This window comes from Eleutherodactylus coqui, chromosome 5 (assembly GCF_035609145.1).
Source record: "Eleutherodactylus coqui strain aEleCoq1 chromosome 5, aEleCoq1.hap1, whole genome shotgun sequence".
Taxonomy (NCBI): Eukaryota; Metazoa; Chordata; class Amphibia; order Anura; family Eleutherodactylidae; genus Eleutherodactylus; species Eleutherodactylus coqui.
Genome location: NC_089841.1, coordinates 269,556,216 through 269,580,485, shown reverse-complemented (window position 1 = coordinate 269,580,485; position 24,270 = coordinate 269,556,216). Strand labels below are relative to the sequence as shown.

At 50.5% G+C, this 24,270-nt stretch overlaps 1 protein-coding gene across 1 annotated transcript in view; it reads right to left on the bottom strand.

Annotated features, from left to right (window-relative positions):
• GRIN3B (glutamate ionotropic receptor NMDA type subunit 3B) overlaps positions 1–23,882 on the bottom strand; it is a 151,527-nt gene extending 127,645 nt beyond the window's left edge. The window contains exon 1 of the mRNA XM_066602061.1: positions 23,457–23,882. Within this exon, the coding sequence (XP_066458158.1) occupies positions 23,457–23,882 (426 nt within the window). The remainder of the gene's footprint in view (positions 1–23,456) is intronic.
• Between the last annotated feature and the right edge of the window lie 388 nt (positions 23,883–24,270).

Genomic DNA, 24,270 nt, shown 5'->3' with positions numbered 1-24,270 from the left:
CCAGGTACTTTACAGCCCTTATTTTTTAGGGGGCCCTGTATGTGAGTCGGGCAAGTAGTGTGACACTTTGATTCTTGGGGGGGTGGGGGGGGGGGGGGTGATCGTTACCGTCTCCAGGCAGTTTGTACATTGAAATAATGGTAGTAACAAGAAATTCTTCATAGGATTCACAGTTTGTCTGGTTCTGCTGGTTTGTGATGACAACTACTGTACAGTATATAAAAAATGTGCATTTTTTTGGTTCAACATTAAATGGGAATTCTTCTTCATGTAAAAACAAGACATCCCCCGAAAATAAGACCTAGCGCGTTTTTGAGAGCAAAAATTAAGATAAGACACTGTCTTATTTTCGGTGAAACAGGGTAGTAGTTCTGTGAAATTATTCAGATATTCAAAAAATCATTGTGAATCGGAAGAGCCAAGTCCTATTGAAATCAAAGGAATTAGATAATTGGCTCTGTGTGTCTGTCTGTCGTTAGCACTATTGCCTTTCAGTGCTGAGGTCCTAGGTTCAAATCCCATCAAGAACAACATCTGCATGGACTTTTAAAAACTTTATCCAGCTGTTGCCCTTGGTCAGAGATGAAGCTAGAACTCCAGCACCGCTAACAACTGAGCCACCACACTTCTCTACTATACTTCAGAGGAAGAGAAGAAAAGTAAGAATAAACACAACAAGAACATTAAAACCTCATACAAATGTTGCCCCTGCACCGATATGAACCTAGAACTCCATTGCATTGCACTCGGGTGCACCTGGCATGACGTGCTATGCTGTTCCGGCCCCACTGAAAACAATGGGCGATGCGATGTGAGACGTACCGAGGGAACACCCAAAGATAGGACGTGCCGCAATTTTTTCTCGCACACGCATGAAAGCGGCCTAAATGAGATAAGAAAAAACTTCTATCAGACTCTATATATGTAGAGCAATGTGTCTAGGGGGAAATATCTCTGTATGCATGGAACCTGACAGATCTGCCGAGTGCACGAACCCTAAGCAGGATGGAATTAGCCCAAGTGGACATTTCCGCATCACCATGTTATCCCTATGGGGTCTGGTTTTCGCCCCTCTTAAAATCCACAGTCTTTACTTCCAAAGATTAAAGGGGTTGTCCCGCGCCGAAACGGGTTGTTTTTTTTCAATAGCCCCCCCGTTCGGCGCGAGACAAACCCGATGCATGTGTTGAAAAAAAAAAACGGATAGTACTTACCCGAATCCCCGCGCTCCGGTGACTTCTTACTTACCTTGCGAAGATGGCCGCCGGGATCTTCACCCTCAGTGGACCGCAGGTCTTCTGTGCGGTCCATTGCCGATTCCAGCCTCCTGATTGGCTGGAATCGGCACACGTGACGGGGCGGAGCTACGAGGAGCGCTCTCCAGCACGAGCGGCCCCATTCAGAAGGGAGAAGACCGGACTGCGCAAGCGCGTCTAATCGGGCGATTAGACGCTGAAAATTAGACGGCACCATGGAGACGAGGACGCCAGCAACGGAGCAGGTAAGTGAATAACTTCTGTATGGCTCATAATTAATGCACAATGTACATTACAAAGTGCATTAATATGGCCATACAGAAGTGTATAGACCCACTTTGTTTCGCGGGACAACCCCTTTAAATTCCGCAGCAGAAAAGCTTTAGCTTAGGGTCGTCTTCCAGAATAGTTGTTGATTTCTATCATACATGAGAGGAAATTCCGCAATTAAAAACACAAGAAGGACTTGGTGAAAGATGTGAAATTCCGCACTAATTAACAAACTCCGTATCCGCACTGCGTCCTGCGGACAAGTTCATCATGAAGGGTCCCTAAAAGTAACAGGTGACTTCAAATATGGATATTAATCACCTGCAGCTTTTCCCCATCACAATAAGGTGTGGCGCAGAGTAAGATGCCTCAGGGGCTCCTAAGATGCGTACATGTAGATGCGCTCGCGGGAGCAGGATGTGATTGCGCTCCGGATGGAGAACAATCTCGCGGTTTCATGTGCATTCCCACGCATTTTACTGTACATATTTGCACTGTAGGGTCCGTTCACATCGGCTTCGGAGACACCCACACCAGTTCTGAACTGGCTGAGCAACCTAATTAGTCCCCGTGTTGGCAAATAACACCGCGAAATCGTGCAGTTGTGCGTGTGATTTCATGCAGATAGGGTGCACTCCCCCCTTTCATAGGCTCCTATTGAACCTCGGGTGCGCAAATGCACCCAAAGGAAATGTGAGAGAACGCTATAAAACCAACGGCTTCTATTGTCTGTGTGTAAAATCTCCCATGAGCCCTCAAACATTTTCTGTTTTGCTATTTTTCGTTGGGCCTTCTCTCCGTCTCGGGGCTCCTTCACACGGCGTATCTTCCAATACTATTTTGTGAGCCAAAACCAGAAGATGAGCGAAGAGGGGGAAAGCAGGATGGAGGATCGGCATTTCCTCCATATTTTGGATGCGCTCATGTTTTTGGCTCACACAATACACGGTGTGAAGGAGCTCTAAGGGCCGTATGTGCGACTGCGCTCGCTGCTTCGGAGGGTAGTGTGCAAGAACAGGTTCAAACTCCGCACTATAGTGCATGAGATCAAATAAAACAGTAGGTAGGTCCTGCACTAGTAGTAGTAACTCTGGGCATGGAGGGTAGGGCAAGCCCTAGATTTCCTCCCCCGTACTATTAATGGGTGATAGTGCCGCTGGTGAAAACGAAACCATCAATGAATCAAAGAGGTCGATCACTCTAGGATTACATTAAAATAGCACATTTTTAATATGTATGTAGAAACTTGCTAATATAGCATAACTTTCTGTCCCGTCCTTTTATATGATGAAGTAATGACCCGTTGGCCCTTCCTCCTCTTCCTGTCCCGAGACCTCTCCTATCTGTAAACTTTCTGCTTACGGAGGGGCATGTGACCTGGGATGTCACTAAGCCTCCTCCACTGCGCCTGCATTAGTTTCCGGTGTGCAGTGTATTGCTATGGAAGAGGCTGAGCAATCTTCCAGGTCATATGCCTGTCTATAGGCAGATCTGAAGACAGGAGGAGGCGGGGCCAGCAGAGAGCGGCAGCTTGGCCTTGTCATACAGAAGAGCGGCATAGAAGTTACAGCATCTTCTACAGGTCTTCTATTCCTCACGGCCGGATCATTCTTGCTTCGGCTCGGCGGATGTGCCCGGCGCATGCGCGCGGCACGCCGGCGACTTGCCGGCGACGTGCCGAGTTCATCCGCCGGCCGAAAAAGAAGATCCGGCCGTGAGGAAGAGAAGACTTTCCCGAACCGCTCCGGATGGGTAAATTCTTTTAAATTCCTATTTTCAGCGCTCATGTCCGCGGGGCAGGAGGGACCCGCTGCAGATTCTCCATGGAGAATCCGTAGCGGGCCTGATTTTCCCCGTGGACATGAGGCCTAAATGTATGCCAGGTTGGACCTGATGTCCAGGTGCATGGGAGTGCCAGGATGCACTGAATACATGAAGAGGTATGCACTTCCTTATGTATTCAGTGCATAGTGCTCCTGCGGAAATTGTACTAAGCCCGGCAGAGAAAAAGCCGAACTTAGTAAATTTCCCCCATTGAAATGAATAGTGTAGTACAAAGCCTGGCCACTGCAGTAGGAACGGAGCTGTCTGCTTCCTGCAGAAATGAGCTCAGTGCGTGAGCACACCAGCCTGGCTAACAGCTGAACGGAAGAAGTCCTGGGCGATGGATCTCCATCAATCAACTATTGGTAATCTATCCGGAGAATAGGCCGTCAATAAGTTACAACTGGACAATCCCTTTAATGACAAATATATAGGCATACAGTTGCAAACATCCGGGTCACACGTTAAGCACAGCATTTGAGATGATCCTCCTAAACACAATTCCCAAATGTGGTGTGAACCGAGACATAGCAAGGCTTCAGTCCACCCAGATGTGTCAGCAGTTCCACATCCATTCCACTATTTTCTAGGGGCACTGGTGAACCAACTGAAAGGACGAGCATTATCAATAATATATTGGGAAAAAGTTCATTTCCAACACTGCGGAGGATTCATAAAGTTCATTTGGGCCCTTTAACTTTTAGTATATTTCCTCCTACTGGAGGAACCATCAGCTTCAACAGTGTTCAATACTGGAAAAGACCAAGTTTAATTACCATCTCATGAAGGCAATTATTTTAAAGGGGTTTCGGAACCCCTATTAATCATAGTGCCATGCATTTCGCAGTGCCTAGTATAGTAGCTTCATTCCATTCAGTTGAATGGGACTGGGTTACATTTAGGCCATATGGCAACTAAATGTGATGTCATTGTCCTGAGAAGATGTCACTGGCCTCTTCAAGGGGCTGATCAGCGGGGGTCCCAAATGGTAGCATTACACTGATCTGATATTGATGACCTATCCTGAGGGCGGCTCATCAATATCTACATCCTGGAAAACCTGTTAAACTCTTTTGAGTAGATGTCTAATAATTTCGTAATTCCCGGCTAGGTAGGCCATTTATAAACAAAGGTTCATGCTAGATCCACAATTTATTGACTTTGGTAATTTTAGATTATTATTAGAGATGAGCGAACGTATTCGTCCGAGCTTGATACTCGTTCGAGTATTAGCGTGTTCGAGATGCTCGTTACTCGAGACGAGTACCACGCGATGTTCGAGTTACTTTCACTTTCATTTCTGAGACGTTAGTGCGCTTTTCTGGCCAATAGAAAGACAGGGAAGGCATTACAACTTCCCCCTGTGACGTTCAAGCCCTATACCACCCCCCTGCAGTGAGTGGCTGGCGAGATCAGGTGTCACCCGAGTATATAAATCGGCCCCTCCCGCGGCTCGCCACAGATGCATTCTGACAGAGATCAGGGACAGTGCTGCTGGTGCCGGAGCTGCTATAGGGAGAGCATTAGGAGTGATTTTAGGCTTCAAGAACCCCAACGGTCCTTCTGAGGGCCACATCTGACCGTGTGCAGTACTGTTGAGGCTGCTTTTTGCAGTGTTGCACTTTTCTTTTTGTTTATCGGCCGTGCAGAGCATTGCGTCCTGCAGTAATTTTACATAGTCCACGGCCAGTAGTGGTGGTGAGGCAGGGACAGTGAAAGACATATCCAGTCTATATAGGCAGTGGGCTTTTCCAAAAAAATTTGGGAAAAAAAATCTATTTGGGCTGCCTGTGACCGTCCTGACTGTACTGCGTCTCTGCTGGGGGTAGTTGTCCTAATTCATACGCAGCCAGCTAAGTGTTACAGCAGGCTTGCGCAAAATTCTTTCCTGCCTCTGCTGTGCGTTCCGTAAGCGAAGTCAGCCTCCAACCACAGGCCAATAAGCGGCACATTTAATTACAGCGTTCTGTTTCTGCACTACTGGTAATACAGCATGCTGAGGGGTAGGGGTAGGCCTAGAGGACGTGGACGCGGGCGAGGACGCGGAGGCCCAAGTCAGGGTGTGGGCACAGGCCGAGCTCCTGATCCAGGTGTATCGCAGCCGACTGCTGCGGGATTAGGAGAGAGGCACGTTTCTGGCGTCCCCACATTCATCTCACAATTAATGGGTCCACGCGGTAGACCTTTATTAGAAAATGAGCAGTGTGAGCAGGTCCTGTCGTGGATGGCAGAAAGTGCATCCAGCAATCTATCGACCACCCAGAATTCTGCGCCGTCCACTGCTGCAACTCTGAATCCTCTGGCTGCTGCTCCTCCTTCCTCCCAGCCTCCTCACTCCATTACAATGACACATTCTGAGGAGCAGGCAGACTCCCAGGAACTGTTCTCGGGCCCATGCCCAGAATGGGCAGCAATGGTTCCGAATCCTCTCCCACTGGAGGAGTTTGTCGTGACCGATGCCCAACCTTTGGAAAGTTCCCGGGGTCCGGGGGATGAGGCTGGGGACTTCCGGCAACTGTCTCAAGAGCTTTCAGTGGGTGAGGAGGACGATGACGATGAGACACAGTTGTCTATCACTCCGCAATGGGAATTCCGTGTGCACCCACAGCATGGGTGGCTCCCTGGAACACATCGGCTGTACATAAATGTATCCCATTGAAGTGCCCTGGACAGCAGAGCTAACGTCAGATTAAATGCAGGTGGGCTTTGGCCCACACTGCATGCCCCAACCTGACCGGGGTTTTTAATTCATAGACACAGGCAGGTACAACTCCCTATTGTGAAGTCCCTGTGGACCCACAGCATGGGTGGCTCCCTGGAACCCACCGGCGGTACATAAATATATCCCATTGCATTGCCCATCACAGCTGAGGTAATGTCATGTTAAATGCAGGTGGTCTTCAGCCCACACTGCATGCCCCAGTCAGACTGGGGTTCCTTAGAAGTAGACACATGCAGTTACAACTCCGTGTGGACCGACAGCATGGGTGGGTGCCAGGAAGCCACCAGCGGTACATAAATATTTCCCATTGCAGTGCCCAACACAGCTGATGTAACGTCAGCTTTAATGCAGGTGGGCAAAAAATTAATTGGATTACACTGTAGGCGAGGGCCCCAAAAAATTGGTGTACCAACAGCACTAATCTACGTCAGAAAAATTGCCCATGCCCAACCAAGAGGGCAGGTGAAACCCATTAATCGCTTTGGTTAATGTGGCTTAATTTGTAACTAGGCATGGAGGCAGCCCAGTTAAAATAAAAATTGGTTCAGGTGAAAGTTTCAACGCTTTAATGAGCATTGAAATGTATAAAAATTGTTTACAAAAGTTATATGACTGAGCCTTGTGGGCCTAAGAAAAATTGCCTGTTCGGCGTGATTATGTGAGGTTTCAGGAGGAGGAGCAGGAGGAGGAGGATGAATATAATACACAGATTGATGAAGCTAAAAGGTCCCCGTTTTTGATGGTGATAGAGAACGATGCTTCCATCCGCGGGTGCAGCCTACGTATTGCTTAGGTATTGCTGCTGTCCGCTGGTGGAGAAGAGAAGTCTGGGGAAATCCAGGCTTTGTTTATCGTGATGAGTGTAAGCCTGTCGGCACTGTCGGTTGACAGGCGGGTACGCTTATCCGTGATGATTCCCCCAGCCGCACTAAACACCCTCTCTGACAAGACGCTAGCCGCAGGACAAGCAAGCACCTCCAGGGCATACAGCGCGAGTTCAGGCCACGTGTCCAGCTTCGACACCCAGTAGTTGTAGGGGGCAGAGGCGTCACCGAGGACGGTCGTGCGATCGGCTACATACTCCCCGACCATCCTTTTACAGTGCTCCCGCCGACTCAGCCTTGACTGGGGAGTGGTGGGGAGCCAGAAAGCTGCCAAAGGCCTTAGAGAGTGTTCCCCTGCCTGTGCTGTACATGCTGCCTGATCTCTGCGCCTCCCCTGCTACCTGGCCCTCGGAACTGCGCCTTCGGCCACTAGCGCTGTCGGATGGGAATTTTACCATCAGTTTGTCCGCCAGGGTCCTGTGGTATAGCATCACTCTCGAACCCCTTTCCTCTTCGGGTATGAGAGTGGAAAGGTTCTCCTTATACCGTGGGTCGAGCAGTGTGTACACCCAGTAATCCGTAGTGGCCAGCATGCGTGTAGCGCGAGGGTCACGAGAAAGGCATCCTAACATGAAGTCAGCCATGTGTGCCAGGGTACCTGTACGCAACACATGGCTGTCCTCACTAGGAAGATCACTTTCAGGATCCTCCTCCTCCTCCTCCTCAGGCCATACATGCTGAAAGGATGACAGGCAAGCAGCATGGGTACCCTCAGCAGTGGGCCAAGCTGTCTCTTCCCCCTCCTCCTCATCCTCCTCATGCTCCTCCTCCTCCTTCTCAACGCGCTGAGACAGGAGGGTGCTCTGACTATCCAGCGACATACTGTCTTCCCCTGCCTCTGTTTCCAAGCGCAAAGCGTCTGCCTTTATGCTTTGCAGGGAACTTCTCAAGAGGCATAGCAGAGGAATGGTGACGCTAATGATTGCAGCATCGCCGCTCACCATCTGGGTAGACTCCTCAAAGTTTCCAAGGACCTGGCAGATGTCTGCCAACCAGGCCCACTCTTCTGTAAAGAATTGAGGAGGCTGACTCCCACGGCGCCGCCCATGTTGGAGTTGGTATTCCACTATAGCTCTACGCTGCTCATAGAGCCTGGCCAACATGTGAAGCGTAGAGTTCCACCGTGTGGGCACGTCGCACAGCAGTCGGTGCACTGGCAGATTAAACCGATGTTGCAGGGTCCGCAGGGTGGCTGCTTCCATCTTGGACCTGCGGAAATGCGCGCTGAGCCGGCGCACCTTTCTGAGCAGGTCTGACAAGCGTGGGTAGCTCTTCAGAAAGCGCTGAACCACCAAATTAAAGATGTGGGCCAGGCATGGCACGTGCGTGAGGCTGCCTAGCTGCAGAGCCGCCACCAGGTTACGGCTGTTGTCACTCACGACCATGCCCGGTTGGAGGCTCTGTGGCGAAAGCCAGCGGTCGGTCTGCTCTGTCAGACCCTGCAGCAGTTTGTGGGCCGTGTGCCTCTTCTCTCCTAAGCTGAGTAGTTTCAGCACGGCCTGCTGGCGCTTGCCCACCGCTGTGCTGCCACCCCGCGCGACACCGACTGGTGGCGACATGCTGCTGCTGACACATCTTGATTGCGAGACAGAGGTTGCGTAGGAGGAGGGTGGTTTAGTGGAGGAAGCATACACCGCCGCAGATACCAGCACCGAGCTGGGGCCCGCAATTCTGGGGGTGGGTAGGACGTGAGCGGTCCCAGGCTCTGACTCGGTCCCAGCCTCCACTAAATTCACCCAATGTGCCATCAGGGAGATATAGTGGCCCTGCCCGCCTGTGCTGTAAAGAATTGAGGAGGCTGACTCCCACTGCGCCGCCCATGTTGGAGTTGGTATTCCACTATAGCTCTACGCTGCTCATAGAGTCTGGCCAACATGTGGAGCGTAGAGTTCCACCGTGTGGGCACGTCGCACAGCAGTCGGTGCACTGGCAGATTAAACCGATGTTGCAGGGTGCGCAGGGTGGCAGCGTCCGTGTGGGACTTGCGGAAATGTGCGCAGAGCCGGCGCACCTTTCCGAGCAGGTCTGACAAGCGTGGGTAGCTTTTCAGAAAGCGCTGAACCACCAAATTAAAGACGTGGGCCAGGCATGGCACGTGCGTGAGGCTGCCGAGCTGCAGAGCCGCCACCAGGTTACGGCCGTTGTCACACACGACCATGCCCGGTTAGAGGCTCAGCGGCGCAAGCCAGCGGTCGGTCTGCTCTGTCAGACCCTGCAGCAGTTCATGGGCCGTGTGCCTCTTCTCTCCTAAGCTGAGTAGTTTCAGCACGGCCTGCTGACGCCTGCCCACCGCTGTGCTGCCGTGCCGCGCGACACCGACTGCTGGCGACGTGCTGCTGCTGACACATCTTGATTGCGAGACAGAGGTTGCGTAGGAGGAGGAGGAGGAGGAGGAGGAGGAGGAGGGTGGTTTAATGGATGAAGCATACACCGCCGCAGATACCACCACCGAGCTGGGGCGCGCAATTCTGGGGGTGGGTAGGACGTGAGCGGTCCCAGGCTCTGACTCTGTCCCAGCCTCCACTAAATTTACCCAATGTGCCGTCAGGGAGATATAGTGGCCCTGCCCGCCTGTGCTTGTCCACGTGTCCATTGTTAAGTGGACCTTGGCAGTAACCGCGTTGGTGAGGGCGAGTACAATGCTGCGGGAGACGTGGTCGTGCAGGGCTGGGACGGCACATCAGGAAAAGTAGTGGTGACTGGGAACTGAGTAGCGCGGGGCCGCCGCCGCCATCATTCCTTTGAAAGCCTCTGTTTCCACAACCCTATACGGCAGCATCTCCAGGCTGATAAATTTGGCTATGTGCACGTTTAACGCTTGAGCGTGCGGGTGCGTGGCGGCGTACTTGCGCTTGCGCTCCAACACTTGCGCTAGCGACGGCTGGATGGTGCGCTGACAGACATCGGTGGATGGGGCCGAGCACAGCGGAGGTGAGGGTGTGGGTGCAGGCCGGGAGACGGTAGTGCCTGTGTCCTGAGAGGGGGGTTGGATCTCAGTGGCAGGTTGGGGCACAGGGGGAGAGGCAGCGGTGCAAACCGGAGGCCGTGAACGGCCTTCGTCCCACCTTGTGGGGTGCTTGGCCATCATATGTCTGCGCATGCTGGTGGTGGTGAGGCTGGTGGTGGTGGCTCCCCGGCTGATCTTGGCGCGACACAGGTTGCACACCACTGTTCGTCGGTCGTCTGCACTCTCAGTGAAAAACTACCAGACCTTTGAGCATCTCGGCCTCTGCAGGGTGGCATGGCGCGAGGGGGCGCTTTGGGAAACAGTTGGTGGATTATTCGGTCTGGCCCTGCCTCTACCCCTGGCCACCGCACTGCCTCTTCCAACCTGCCCTGCTGCTGCCCTTGCCTCCCGCTCTGAAGACCTGTCCTCAGTAGGCGTAGCAAACCAGGTGGGGTCAGTCACCTCATCATCCTGCTGCTCTTCCTCCGAATCCTTCATGTGCTCCCCTCTCGGACTTACTGCCCTTACTACTACCTCACTGATAGACAACTGTGTCTCACCGTCATCAAACTCCTCACCCACTGAAAGCTCTTGAGACAGTTGCCGGAAGTCCCCAGCCTCATCCCCCGGACCCTGGGAACTTTCCAAAGGTTGGGCATCGGTCACGACAAACTCCTCCGGTGGGAGAGGAACCATTTCTGGCCATTCCGGGCAGGGGCCCGGGAACAGTTCCTGGGAGTCTGCCTGCTTTTCAGAATGTGTCATTGTAATGGAGTGAGGAGGCTGGGAGGAAGGAGGAGCAGCAGCCAGAGGATTCAGAGTTGCAGCAGTGGACGGCGCAGAACTGTGGGTGGTCGATAGATTGCTGGATGCACTTTCTGCCATCCACGACAGGACCTGCTCACACTGCTCATTTTCTAATAAAGGTCTACCGCGTGGACCCATTAATTGTGAGATGAATGTGGGGACGCCAGAAACGTGCCTCTCTCCTAATCCCGCAGCAGTCGGCTGCGATACACCTGGATCAGGAGCTCGGCCTGTGCCCACACCCTGACTTGGGCCTCCGCGTCCTCGCCCGCGTCCATGTCCTCTAGGCCTACCCCTACCCCTCAGCATGCTGTATTACCAGTAGTGCAGAAACAGAACGCTGTAATTAAATGTGCCGCTTATTGGCCTGTGGTTGGAGGCTGACTTCGCTTACGGAACGCACAGCAGAGGCAGGAAAGAATTTTGCTCAAGCCTGCTGTAAAACTTAGCTGGCTGCGTATGAATTAGGACAACTACCCCCAGCAGAGACCCAGTACACTTGTGGACAGGAATACAGCGGTGATATAAGAGGCAACACAAAGGCAGAAAAGAATTTTGCGCAAGCCTGCTGTAACACTTAGCTGGCTGCGTATGAATTAGGACAACTACCCCCAGCAGAGACCCAGTACACTTGTGGACAGGAATACAGCGGTGATGTAAGAGGCAACACAGAGGCAGAAAAGAATTTTGCGCAAGCCTGCTGTAACACTTAGCTGGCTGCGTATGAATTAGGACAACTACCCCCAGCAGAGACGCAGTACAGTCAGGACGGTCACAGGCAGCCCAAATAGATTTTTTTTCCCAAATTTTTTTGGAAAAGCTCACTGCCTATATAGACTGGATATGTCTTTCACTGTCCCTGCCTCACCACCACTACTGGCCCTGGACTATGTAAAATTACTGCAGGACGCAATGCTCTGCACGGCCGATACACAAAAAAAAAAAGTGCAACACTGCAAAAAGCAGCCTCAACAGTACTGCACACGGTCAGATGTGGCCCTCAGAAGGACCGTTGGGGTTCTTGAAGCCTAAAATAACTCCTAACGCTCTCCCTATAGCAGCTCCGGCACCAGCGGCACTGTCCCTGATCTCTGTCAGAATGCATCTGTGGCGAGCCGCGGGAGGGGCCGATTTTATACTCGGGTGACACCTGATCTCGCCAGCCACTCACTGCAGGGGGGTGGTATAGGGCTTGAACGTCGCAGGGGGAAGTTGTAATGCCTTCCCTGTCTTTCTATTGGCCAGAAATGCGCGCTAACGTCTCAGAGATGAAAATGAAAGTAACTCGAACATCGCGTGGTACTCGTCTCGAGTAACGAGCATCTCGAACACGCTAATACTCGAACGAGTATCAAGCTCGGACGAGTACGTTCGCTCATCTCTAAAGGAGAACCTTTCCACTCTTATACCCGAAGAGGAAAGGGGTTCGAGAGTGATGCTATACCACAGGACCCTGGCGGACAAGCTGATGGTAAAATTCCCATCCGACAGCGCTAGTGGCCGAAGGCGCAGTTCCGCGGCCCAGGTAGCAGGGGAGGCGCAGAGATCAGGCAGCATGTACAGTGCAGGCAGGGGAACATTCTCCAAGGCCTTTGACAGCTTTCTGGCTCCCCAGCAAGACTGTGTAACCGCTCCCCAGTCAAGGCTGAGTTGGCGGGAGCACTGTAAAAGGATGGTGAGGGAGTACGTAGCCGATCGCACGATCGTCCTCCGTGAGGCCTCTGCCCCCTACAACTACTGGGTGTCGAAGCTGGACACGTGGCCTGAACTCGCGCTGTATGCCCTGGAGGTGCTTGCTTGTCCTGCGGCTAGCGTCTTGTCAGTGAGGGTGTTTAGTGCGGCTGGGGGAATCATCACAGATAAGCGTACCCGCCTGTCAACCGACAGTGCCGACAGGCTTACACTCATCAAGATGAACAAAGCCTGGATTTCCCCAGACTTCTCTTCTCCACCAGCGGACAGCAGCGGTACCTAAACAATACGTAGGCTGCACCAGCGGACAGCAGCGGTACCTAAACAATGCGTAGGCTGCACCCGCGGATGGAAGCATTGTTCTCTATCACCATCAAAAACGGGGACCTTTTAGCTTCATCAATCTGTGTATAATAATTATCCTCCTCCTCCTGCTCCTCCTCCTGAAACCTGACGTAATCACGCCGAACGGGCAATTTTTCTTAGGCCCACAAGGCTCAGTCATATAATTTTTGTAAACAATTTTTATACGTTTCAATACTCATTAAAGCGTTGAAACTTGCGCCTGAACCAATTTTTATTTTAACTGGGCTGCCTCCAGGCCGAGTTACAAATTAAGCCACATTAACCAAAGCGATTAATGGGTTTCACCTGCCCTCTTGGTTGGGCATGGGCAATTTTTCTGAGGTACATTAGTACTGTTGGTACACCAATTTTTTGGGCCCTCGCCTACAGTGTAATCCAATTAATTTTTTGCCCACCTGCATGAAAGCTGACGTCACATCAGCTGTGCTGGGCACTGCAATGGGATATATTTATGTACTGCCGGTGGCTTCCTGGCACCCACCCATGCTGTCGGTCCACACGGAGTTGTAACTGCATGTGTCCACTTCTAAAGAACCCCAGTCTGACTGGGGCATGCAGTGTTGGCCGAAGCCCACCTGCATTAAACATGACATTACCTCAGCTGTGCTGGGCAATGCAATGGGATTTATTTATGTACCGCCTGTGCCTTCCTGGGACCCTCCCATGATGTCGGTCCACACGGACTTCACAATAGGGAGTTGTACCTGCCTGTGTCTATGAATTAAAAACCCCGGTCAGGTTGGGGCATGCAGTGTGGGCCGAAGCCCACCTGCATTTAATCTGACGTTAGCTCTGCTGTCCAGGGCACTGCAATGGGATACATTTATGTACAGCCGGTAGGTTCCAGAGAGCCACCCATGCTGTGGGTGCACACGGAATTCCCATTGCGGAGTTGTACCTGCCTGTGACTATTTATAAAAAACCGCGGTCTGACAGGGGCATGAAGACACCTTGACAGAATGAACAGTGTGTGGCACATAGGTTCCCCATTGCTATGCCCATGTGTGCAGCTCCTGATGGCGGTGGCATAGGATTATATTTCTCATTGCTTCTGTATAGCATTGTGGGCTATCGCCCCGCCCCTTTTAAAGAGGGTCGCTGCCTAGCCGTGCCAACCCTCTGCAGTGTGTGCCTGCGGTTACTCCTCATGGCAGGCGCACTTATAAATAGACATGAGGGTGGTGTGGCATGAGGGCAGCTGAAGCGCACACACTTTGGTGTGCGCTGTGGACACTGGGTCGTACAGGGGGGGGGGGGTTGGGTAGCATGTAACCCAGGAGAAGTGGCAGCGGAGTGTCATGCAGGCAGTGATTGTGCTTTGTTGGAGGTAGTGTGGTGCTTAGCTAAGGTATGCATTGCTAAGGAGGGCTTTTCAGAAGTAAAAGTTGTTGGGAGGGGGGGCACCACTCTTGTCGCTATTGTGGCTTAATAGTGGGACCTGTGAACTTGAGATGCAGCCCAACATGTAGCCCCTCGCCTGCCCTATCCGTTGCTGTGTCGTTCCCATCACTTTCTTGAATTGCCCAGATTTTCACACATGAAAACTTTAGCGAGCATCGGCGAAATACAAAAATGCTCGGGTCGCCCATTGACTTCAATGGGGTTCGTTACTCGAAACGAACCCTCGAGCATCGCAAAAATTTCGTCCCAAGTAACGAGCACCCGAGCATTTTGGTGCTCGCTCATCTCTAATTATTATTTAATGTTCAATGAGGACACATGGGACATCTAATTTATAATGTAGTTTCTGGGGCACACAAGAATGGTCTTAAGACTGTAGAAATGGCAACAAGATTGGGATCCTATTCCAGATGCTGTTTGGATGAAGATTTTTAACTCAGTGTTCCTATTCTCTCCCTGTATTCATGGCCCTTAATTACTTCAACTGAAAACTGCAGGTTACTAAGTAACCATGGGAGTGCGCTGAGCAGGTCTGTGGGGCATGATATGAGCTCCAGGGCTGAGGTTGGTGTCCTACCTGGCTCCGCTGGCCTGTGTCCTCATGCTGGCCAGTGTCAGGACATTGTGTGTATCTCAGCTATCTTACTACATCCTAATGGTTAACAATGGCCATCAAGACACAATCTGAAACTTTCTGCTACATCACTGAGTCTCTTAAAGGGGTTTTCTGAGACTAAAAAAAAACTTATGGGCAAGAAATGATAGAAAAAAATACCACACCGATCCCTATTACTTCAATCCCGAAAGATGCTGCAGAGGTCAAGTGCTGTTCATTGTTCATGTGACGGCTGCAGCCAATCACACGCTTCAGCAGTCACGGGCTTTTCATTTCATTATCACTGCTGAAACCAGTAGTAGGCTGCAGTGGCTACATGAACAAAAAATGGCATGTAGCTCTACAGGAGAGACCGGGACCAGGGTGCATGGACCAGAAGGGGGAGCATTTAAGAACATGGCACTGCTTTTTCATTTCACACTATTCACTACCCATAGGATTTTTTTTTTCTTCAGGAAATCCCCTTTAAAGCGACCCATCCATGCAGTGCTGACAACCTGGCGCATTGCTAATGTCTTGAAACATCAGGGACACAAGCTCTTAGATATATAGGATCCAGTACCCTGTTGTACCACGTCTAGCTTGGATACAAGATGTGATACAGGTTGGCATGGAAGACCTAGGATCCTGTTGGGCTGCCTCTAGCATGGATACAAGATGTGATGTGGGTGGGTATGGAGGCTCTAGTATCCTGTTGGGTCATCTTTAGTTTGGATAGAAGATGTAATATGGGAGGGAATGGAGGCTCTAGTACCCTGTTGGGTCACCTCTAGCTTAAATACAAGATGTGATATGGGCCAGTATGGAGGCTCTAGTACCCTGTTGTACCATGTCTAGCTTTGATACAAGATGTGATACCGACGGCATGGAGGTTCTAGTACCCTATTGTACGGCCTCTAGCTTGGATACAAGATGTGATACGGGTGGGCATGGAGGTTCTAGTACCTTGATGTGCCGCCTCTAGCTTGGATACAAGATGTGATACGGGTGGGCATGGAGGATCTAGTACCTTGATGTACCGCCTCTAGCTTGGATACAAGATGTGATACGGGCAGGCATGGAGGCTCTAGTACCCTGTTGTACTATCTCTAGCTTGGATACAAGATGTGGTACGGCAGGCATGGAGGCTCTACTACCCTGGTATACCGCCTCTAGCTTAAAGGGGTTGTCTCGCGGCAGCAAGTGGGGTTATGCACTTCTGTATGGCCATATTAATGCACTTTGTAATGTACATCGTGCATTAATTATGAGCCATACGGAAGTTATTCACTTACCTGCTCCGTTGCTGGCGTCCTTGTCTCCATGGATCCGTCTAATTCTGATGTCTTCTGGCGTTTTTAGACGCGCTTGCGCAGTCCGATCTTCTGCCTGGTGAATGGGGCCGCTCGTGCCGTAGCTCCGCCCCGTCACGTGTGCCGATTCCAGCCAATCAGGAGGCTGGAATCGGCAATGGAACGCAAGGAAGGAGAAGAAAATCCACGGTGCACCGTGGGAGAAGACCAGCGGCGCCATCTTCAAAAGAAGAATAGAAGAAGCTGCAGAACGCTGATGCAGGTAAGCGCAATGTGCTTTTTAAAAACTAACCTATGCTTTCTTTTTAACAGGGCAGAATGCGGGGGTAAGTGAAAAATTTTTTTTTTTCGCTTTCGCCGCGAGACAACCCCTTTAAATACAGGTTGTGATATGGGCGGGCATGGAGACTCTAGTACCCTGTTGTACCGCCTCTAGCTTGGATATAAGATGTGATACAGCAGGCATGGAAGCTCTAGTACCCTGTTGTACCGCCTCTAGCTTGGATACAAGCTGTGATACGGCAGGCATGGAGGCTCTAGTACCCTGTTGTACTACCTCTAGCTTGGATACAAGATGTGATAGGGACAGGCATGGAGGCTTTACTACCCTGGTATACCACCTCTAGCTTGGATATAAGACGTGATACGGGCAGGAATAAAGGCTCTAGTGCCCTGTTGTACCGCCTCTAGCTTGGATACAAGATGTGATACGGCAGGCATGGAGGCTCCAGTACCCTGTTGTACTACCTCTAGCTTGGATACAAGATGTGATACGGGCAGGCATGAAGGCTCTAGTACCCTGTTGTACCGCCTCTAGCTTGGATACAAGATGTGATACAGGCAGGCATGGAGGCTCTAATACCCTGTTGTACCGCCTCTAGCTTGGATACAAGATGTGATACGGCAGGCATGGAGGCTCTAATACCCTGTTGTACCGCCTCTAGCTTGGATGCAAGATGTGATACGGCAGGCATGGAGGCTCTAGTACCCTGTTGTACTGCCTCTAGCTTGGATACAAGATGTGATAGGGGCAGGCATGGAGGCTCTAGTACCCTCTTATACCGCCTCTAGCTTGGGTACAAGATGTGATACAGGCAGGCATGGAGGCTCTAGTACCCTCTTATACCGCCTCTAGCTTGGGTACAAGATGTGATATGGGGGGCATGGAGGCTCTAGTACCCTGTTGTACTGCCTCTAGCTTGGATACAACATGTGATATGGAATGGTATGCAGGCATGCAGGTTTTGTATGCTATCCTGCCACACATTACTCCACATTTTCTGTAAGTGAGCCTCTATATAATACAATCTCGTGAAAGATCGAATTTGGTGTCGCAAATGATTTATAGCCATGTTCTACTGGCTATACATCTGGTGACCGGGCAGCCACTGAAGTGTGACAATGTTGTGGGGGCTCCTGTGACCCCCTTGTGTGCGGCTGGGCATTATCCTGCTGGAAGCCACCACATGGAACACATATGGCTGCAGGATGTCCTGAACATATCGCTGAGCTGTCATTTTCCCTCGTACCCCTACTAGGGGGGACCGACTGTCATATGCAATGGTCCCCCAGACCATCACATCAGCAGGGGGCAGTATGCAGCTCCACAGCAAAGACAGGATTTGGGCGCTCCCCCCGAGGTCTCCAGACGTGAACACAGCCATCATTAGTGCCCAAACTAAACCTGGATTCGTTGCTGCAGACAACCCAGTTCCAATCTGTAGAGTCCAGTTTTGTCGTTCCTGACACCACTGCAAACAGAGGCAATGGTGGTTGTAAAAGGCCGTACATGTAATGGGTGTCGTGACACCAAATGTCCTTCAGTCAAGCGCCTGGTTGTTAGTCAGACAATCAGATGCTCCTCTCTACTGGTGGCCTATAGGGGGCGTCTTGAGCCCGGTCATCTTGTGTGACCCCATTCACTGGCCCCATCACCTCCTAACAATCTCGTCAGATGCTCCTCTCTACTTGTGGACTGTTGGGGGCATCCTGAGCCCGGTCACCTTGTGAGTCCTCTCACACATCCACTGGTCCCAACACCCCCTAACAATCTGGTCAGATGCTCCTCTCTACTGGTGGTCTGTAAGGGGTGTCCTGAACTCGGTCACCTTGTGTGCCCTCATCCACTGGTCCCAACACCCCCCTAACAGTCTGGTCTGACGCTCCTCTCTACTGGTGGTCTGTAAAGGGTGTCCTGAACTCGGTCACCTTGTGTGCCCTCATCCACTGGTCCCAACACCTCCTAACAATCTGGTCAGAACAGCCCAGGTGATGGACAATATGTTGCTACGACCATCCAGCTTCTCACATCCCAATAATGCGCCCCTCTCAGACTCTGGTAACGGGGTTTTATTATTATTTCTATTTATTATTTGCCCCTTTATTAACTCACTGTCCAATCCTAAACAAGAAATCTGCTTAATAGATGCCATGGCTGCCAGTCATACCTATCCTCACCTCCCTCGCCCTCTGGTCACGATCCATCCTCAGTCCTCTGTACCGAAGATATTGCTCTGTTCCCTGCTTGGAGGGCATACGTGGTCCACCTGTCTCTTAAAGGGCCCGTGCATGCATTCAGCTTTCCTGTCCACAGCCAATCCTGATGATATCTGGGTTATTTAAGGCACTTTCCCACACTGAAGGGGAGCAGTAGGTTCTGTTGATTCTGTTATGGTGTTGCTGTTTCCTTTTTGATTCCTGGTTTTGACCCTTGCCTACATACCCAGCTTTCATGGATTCCACCTCTCCTGGCCTCAACCTGTTCTTTGACTCTCATTTAGTTGATTGCCCCGACGTGACTCTTTACATATGTCTCCATTATGCGTAAACTTTCTCTCTGATACTTTATTACAGTGCCTTTGACCTGTTTGTATCTGCTGCCACTGCGACAAGACTACTTCTGGGATAACGGCCTAGGGTAGCTGCAGCTATGACCATATTCCTCAGAAAGGAGTTTAAGGAACCTTTCACTCTGGATGGAAAGTTCCCCAACAGTGTTACAGAATATGCCTTCCCTGAATTCCGCATAAAAATCCACACCTCTAAGGCTGGGTTCTCACAGGGCGGAATCCCGACGGAAATCTTGCGGTTTTGCCGCAGCGAAAAACCATGAGATTTCCGCCTCGAGTTTTGGAGGGGCATGGCTGCATGCTTTTCTGTTCCAGCTGGCACTCCCATAGAGAGCTGCGCGGCCGCAAATGGGGGGAAAAAAATAGGCATGCTGCGGCCGGGGAATCCGCTCTTTGCCGCGACGGATTGGCCATCCCGTGTGGACGAGATTTTTGACAATCAGCCCTGTGTGAACCCAGGCTAACTGCAGATCTTGCTGCTGAATATTCCACAGGAGGGCAGATTATGCAACACTGTTGCAGAATAGTCTGTCCCGTGTGACAGATACCAAGGGGTGAAAACCGGGGGGCCCTTAAGCACAGCCCTAAAAAATAGGCCAAAGTCAAAGAGGTTTAGTTTTCCGAACTGTCCATTAATCCACTGTCATGTAGCGCGGGGGGACCCAAAGACTGAATCTATAAAAGCGTTTTTTGGAATCCGCCACGTCTGAGATCTGCTCCCCTGCGCCTCCTGCTCTCGAGAAAGCAGACAAGACTCCACCGATTGTGGCCGGTCTTCTGTTTGTCATTTCATCCTGTCTTTTATTGCAAGCGCTGCACATTTTTATATTGAAGCTCACCTTGTATGCCGGGAAGAATCGAGAGCCGCCTGTAGAGAGATTAACCCTTACTGCTGGGGAGCGCTGCGTGCACGCTGGGATTGCTTGCTCATACCATCGGTGAGGTGGGATTTATGCTCAATGTACCACCTTAGTGGAAGACGAGTGGAAGACTAAGGCTGCATGCACACAGGCGAGTGCGATATCGGGCCAAGAGACTTCGGTCGAATATTACGCTCGCACATTTTATTACGCAGCGATGTATTTTTGCTTAACATTTGCATTTCTGCAACGGAAAAGATAGCGATCGGTTCCTATTGTCTTGAATGGGGAATCTTGCATCGCACTCACATGCCACCGCCATGCAATTTCTTTCAAGGTCCCACTGAAGACAATGGCGATGCGTTCCATGGGAAGGTTTAAACATAGAATTTGCTGCAATTTGTTTTCCTTGCTGCGAGAAGAAAGAACGCGCTTGTGTGGATATCTGTATTCAAAAGGAGGGGTTTCATATTTGTGCGAGTTTTGCGTGCGTTGCGGTAATATTCTCTTTCGTGTGAATAAGCCCTCAGTGAGTGGAGATGGATGAACCCCCTGCAGCTGCTTCACACGGCGGGAGAGTCTGTAAGCCACAATGTGTTTGAGAGTTTGTTTTCACGGAGCGGAAATGTTGTGGAATCTCCACAGTGGGAAATTCCACCCCAAATCCTGCAGCTCTTACATTGGCGCGGGTTTGACTGAAAAGCAGTTGTGCATCCGCAGCTGATTTCAGAAGATGCGGCGCTCACCTCCTGCGCTGTCTGCGCTCTCCAGCCCTCGGTGGCCTGTAGTAAGCGTGGTGCCACGGGTCAGGGGATGCCACTCCTACCTTGGCGGTGAGGGGAGCGCCCTTCTGAAATCGGCTGCGGATACACGGTTCATTTTGAGTCAGACCCGCACCACTTGTTCTGATTTTGACTCGATTTTGGGTGCGGAAATACTGCAGGATTCGCAGTGGAGTTTTCTGCTGCTGCATTTCCGCTACGTGTAAATAGACCATAAAAAAGTCTAAGTTTATGACTTACTGTAATGCCGAAAAACCCATTCATTTATGAGTGTAGACCGTTATGGGAAAATGATCTATTACTGTGATGGCTGCATTATGTGATCGGCTAACGAGCGGCACAACACGCACACATAAAGGGGACAGAACTATCTGCGGTCATCACTCATCAATCGCAGACATTGTCTGCAGCCGCAGATCTGGGACAGAATGTGTATCAGCTAAAGGTATTTTTACCCTTTTATTGACGTCTAGGAGACATTAAGTGTCAAGTCAGCCGCTGACTAAAGTGTCGCTTCTATCAATCAGATATATGTATCTAAATGTGTCCGGGGTTCTCGGATCTGGCCATGTGTCACATGAAGAAGCAATATAGTGGAAAGACATTTTTCCTGTTACTAATTGAAAGGCGCTACTTAGTCTCTCGCCGCCCCGGCGCACGGCAAAGAATGGCAGACATCTACGCAGGAAGTGGAGGTAGGAAGCTTTAGGGTCCGTCCACACAGGGAGGAAGCGCTGTGGATGTTCTGCAACAGAAGTGCATGCAGATGATCCGCAGCGCTGACAGTAGCGGCACGGCGAACGCAACCGTACTAAATCTCATGCAATCTAAGCGAGATATCTACGCTGCGGCGATTTAAGATCTGCGACATTTTAATTTATTTTACGGCTTTTCAGCACAGATTTCACAGCAAAATCCACGGGTAATAATGCAGTATGGCCGAACCGCTGGCCCTCGCTCACATGAGACAGATCTGCAACCGATTGGCCATAAGGACCGTCCGCTCCAAGGATCTGCAGCATTTACGATAGCAGCAATGTGAATGAATCTCGGTCACACACTGTGGAGAAAATCCGCTCGAAATCCGTGTGGAATTGAAATCGGCAGCGTGGCAATTAGTGAATTCCCTTTGGACTTTGTGCTGCGGAGTGTTTGCTGCGGACACTAGCCTTAGTGGGCTTTAAACTTTGCATTCTATAACCTTGTTTATTGCTTTTGTTTCCACGTTTCCGTGCGATTTGCGTTTGTAATACAGAAGTGCGTCCTGCCGGACCGTCGGTCTCCGGACTTGAGTTCCGAGCAGTGTAGGAATGTATGATGCTTGGAGTTCGTGTCCGGGACCCGCGGTTACGCAGGACACACTTTCGTATTGCGGATGTAAAACAGCAAATATGGTAGTGTGCTCCGGGCTTTAAAAGGGGTCTTCACTGACTTTCCATTCATTTGCATGGAGAGTGACGAGACACGCACGGCTCCCTCCGCACGAACCAGGACCACGGCCCCTCTCACTCGCACTCATTATTGATTACACGGAAACTACTAGTAAATATTTAATGCGCAATTTCGTTTCAAAAGGGATTTTCTAGAATGATTCTATTGACTTCCTGTCTTACATTTCTCATGCAATCCATTGTTTTTCTATTGCCCTTAGTAGTAGAATAGATGGCGGTTGTTGTTGGCCTTCCAGATATGATAGCTGAGCTGTATGTCATATGACTAGTCTGGGGGTCACATTAGCAGGGGGCTGTCACGGAGCGCCAACTGTGCCAAGTCTATAAACACAAGTATCAACATGATAAGAAATACAGATACAAGTAAGAAAAGCCGAAGAAATGTGCGCACAATATGAATACAGTCTGAGCGCTCCTGCACACGGGCGTGTTTGCACACGCAATACGCAGAAAATAGAACCCATTGATGTTGATGGGTTTGTACACATTTCCCGATTTTGCATGCGCCATTTATCACGTGCACAAAAAATGAGGGCCTACTTCATATTTATGCACATTTGGCACCAAAGGTCCCCATAAAAGTCAATGCGGGGCCCAATGCACAACAGTATGAGCAATATGCTGCGCAATTCAGTAAAAAAAGAACATGTCTGGAACTCATGAGGCTCAAAATCATTTAAATTGAGGCGTGTTCGTCTGCTGCGCACATATGAACTGGCGCTGTGTGCACATAAAGTACAGTGAAATATGCCGATATGTGCGCAAAAAGACTCATTCATAACGCAAAAACATTGTGGCAAGTTGTGCACAAAAACGCATGCGCCCGTGTGAAGGAGCCCTGTGGGTGTAATTCACATGAACAGCGCCCATTGATTTCAATGATTCACAAAATTAACAGCACTTTGTGCCTTTTTTCTTTTTCCGCACGCACATACATTGCGTATTTACACGTTTAAAAAAGCTGTCAATAGGCAGAAACACGTAAAGTATTTCAGCTCCTGCATGCGCTGCGGATTCACAGGATGAAGTACACATACGGCCGTGTGAACGCAGCCGTCACAATCAGTTGGTACACTTGGGGGTTATGACAAGTGTGAACGCCGACTTATGTTGCACGGATCAATCTCCACCTCTGACTGTTCACTACAGAAGGAGATCCGCCGTGATGGACAGGAGAACACAATGACTGAACAGAAAGGGTTCAACAAGTCAATGACATTGAGAAGGAGCTCCACGACTCAACCGACAATGAAAAGTTGTACAGATTTGTGTTCTGAGTAACTGGAGTAAAGGACGTGCCGGCACACGGAGGATGTTTGGTGAGATGTACTAAGAAATGACATGATCGAAAGAACAACTCAAGTTTGCTGGAAATACCCAGCGGAGCGGGCATACCAAGCAGAACTTGTATTGTGACAAAGGGTATTTGTGAGTTACCTTGGTGGTCAGCGGCATGATCTGCTCTTGCTCCAGAATACTCAGGAACGGGATCTCCAAGAAAGTGGACAAAAATTCCAATTGTAGCAGCTCCTCCTGTGACTGAGGGAACGCCAGCACTGCAGCCACTCCTTGGGCAACTATCACCTGGCATATCCATCGTGCCAACGAGGCAGGATCCCTCTCCCTTGGAGCTCCTGAAACCACCTCCAAACTCAGATTGTATGGGAGCAAACTGCTGCGACTGATCCGGGACAGAACATTCTGGATTCTTGTCTGCGAGTGTCCAGCCAAGGGTAAGAGGGCACCAAGACGAACTGTGTGCCCAATACGGGCAAGTATACGACATGGCTGTGGGTGACCACAGCAAGGCACCAAGCCGCAGAATAGACCCAGGTATACATAAAACCAGTGCAGGATATCCATGAGGTAAAGCCAAATAGGGAGGGGGCAAGAAAAGGTGGCCGAAGGAATGACAGGGGTAGAAATGTGGAGAATGATGTAGAAGATGAGTAAGCTGGGATGGTGAGAGGAGGACAAGAAGCCAAACAGGCAACAGGGAAATGGTGCGAGAAGCCAGAGAACAGGGATAGGGGAGAGTAAAGTGCATGAGAAAGGAGGTCAAAGGGAATGTAGAAGGATATAGGGGATGATCATCAATACAGGTAAAATGGTGCGGTGTATGAAGAGGAAGAGGGAGGGTGTCTACACAGAGGGAGGAGAAGTAAATGACGGGAATCTATGAGAAGAAGTCTGTCCAGGATGAAGCAGACTGGATGCCGAGTTGAGCTCTGCCACTGTTTGCTGGAGTCTG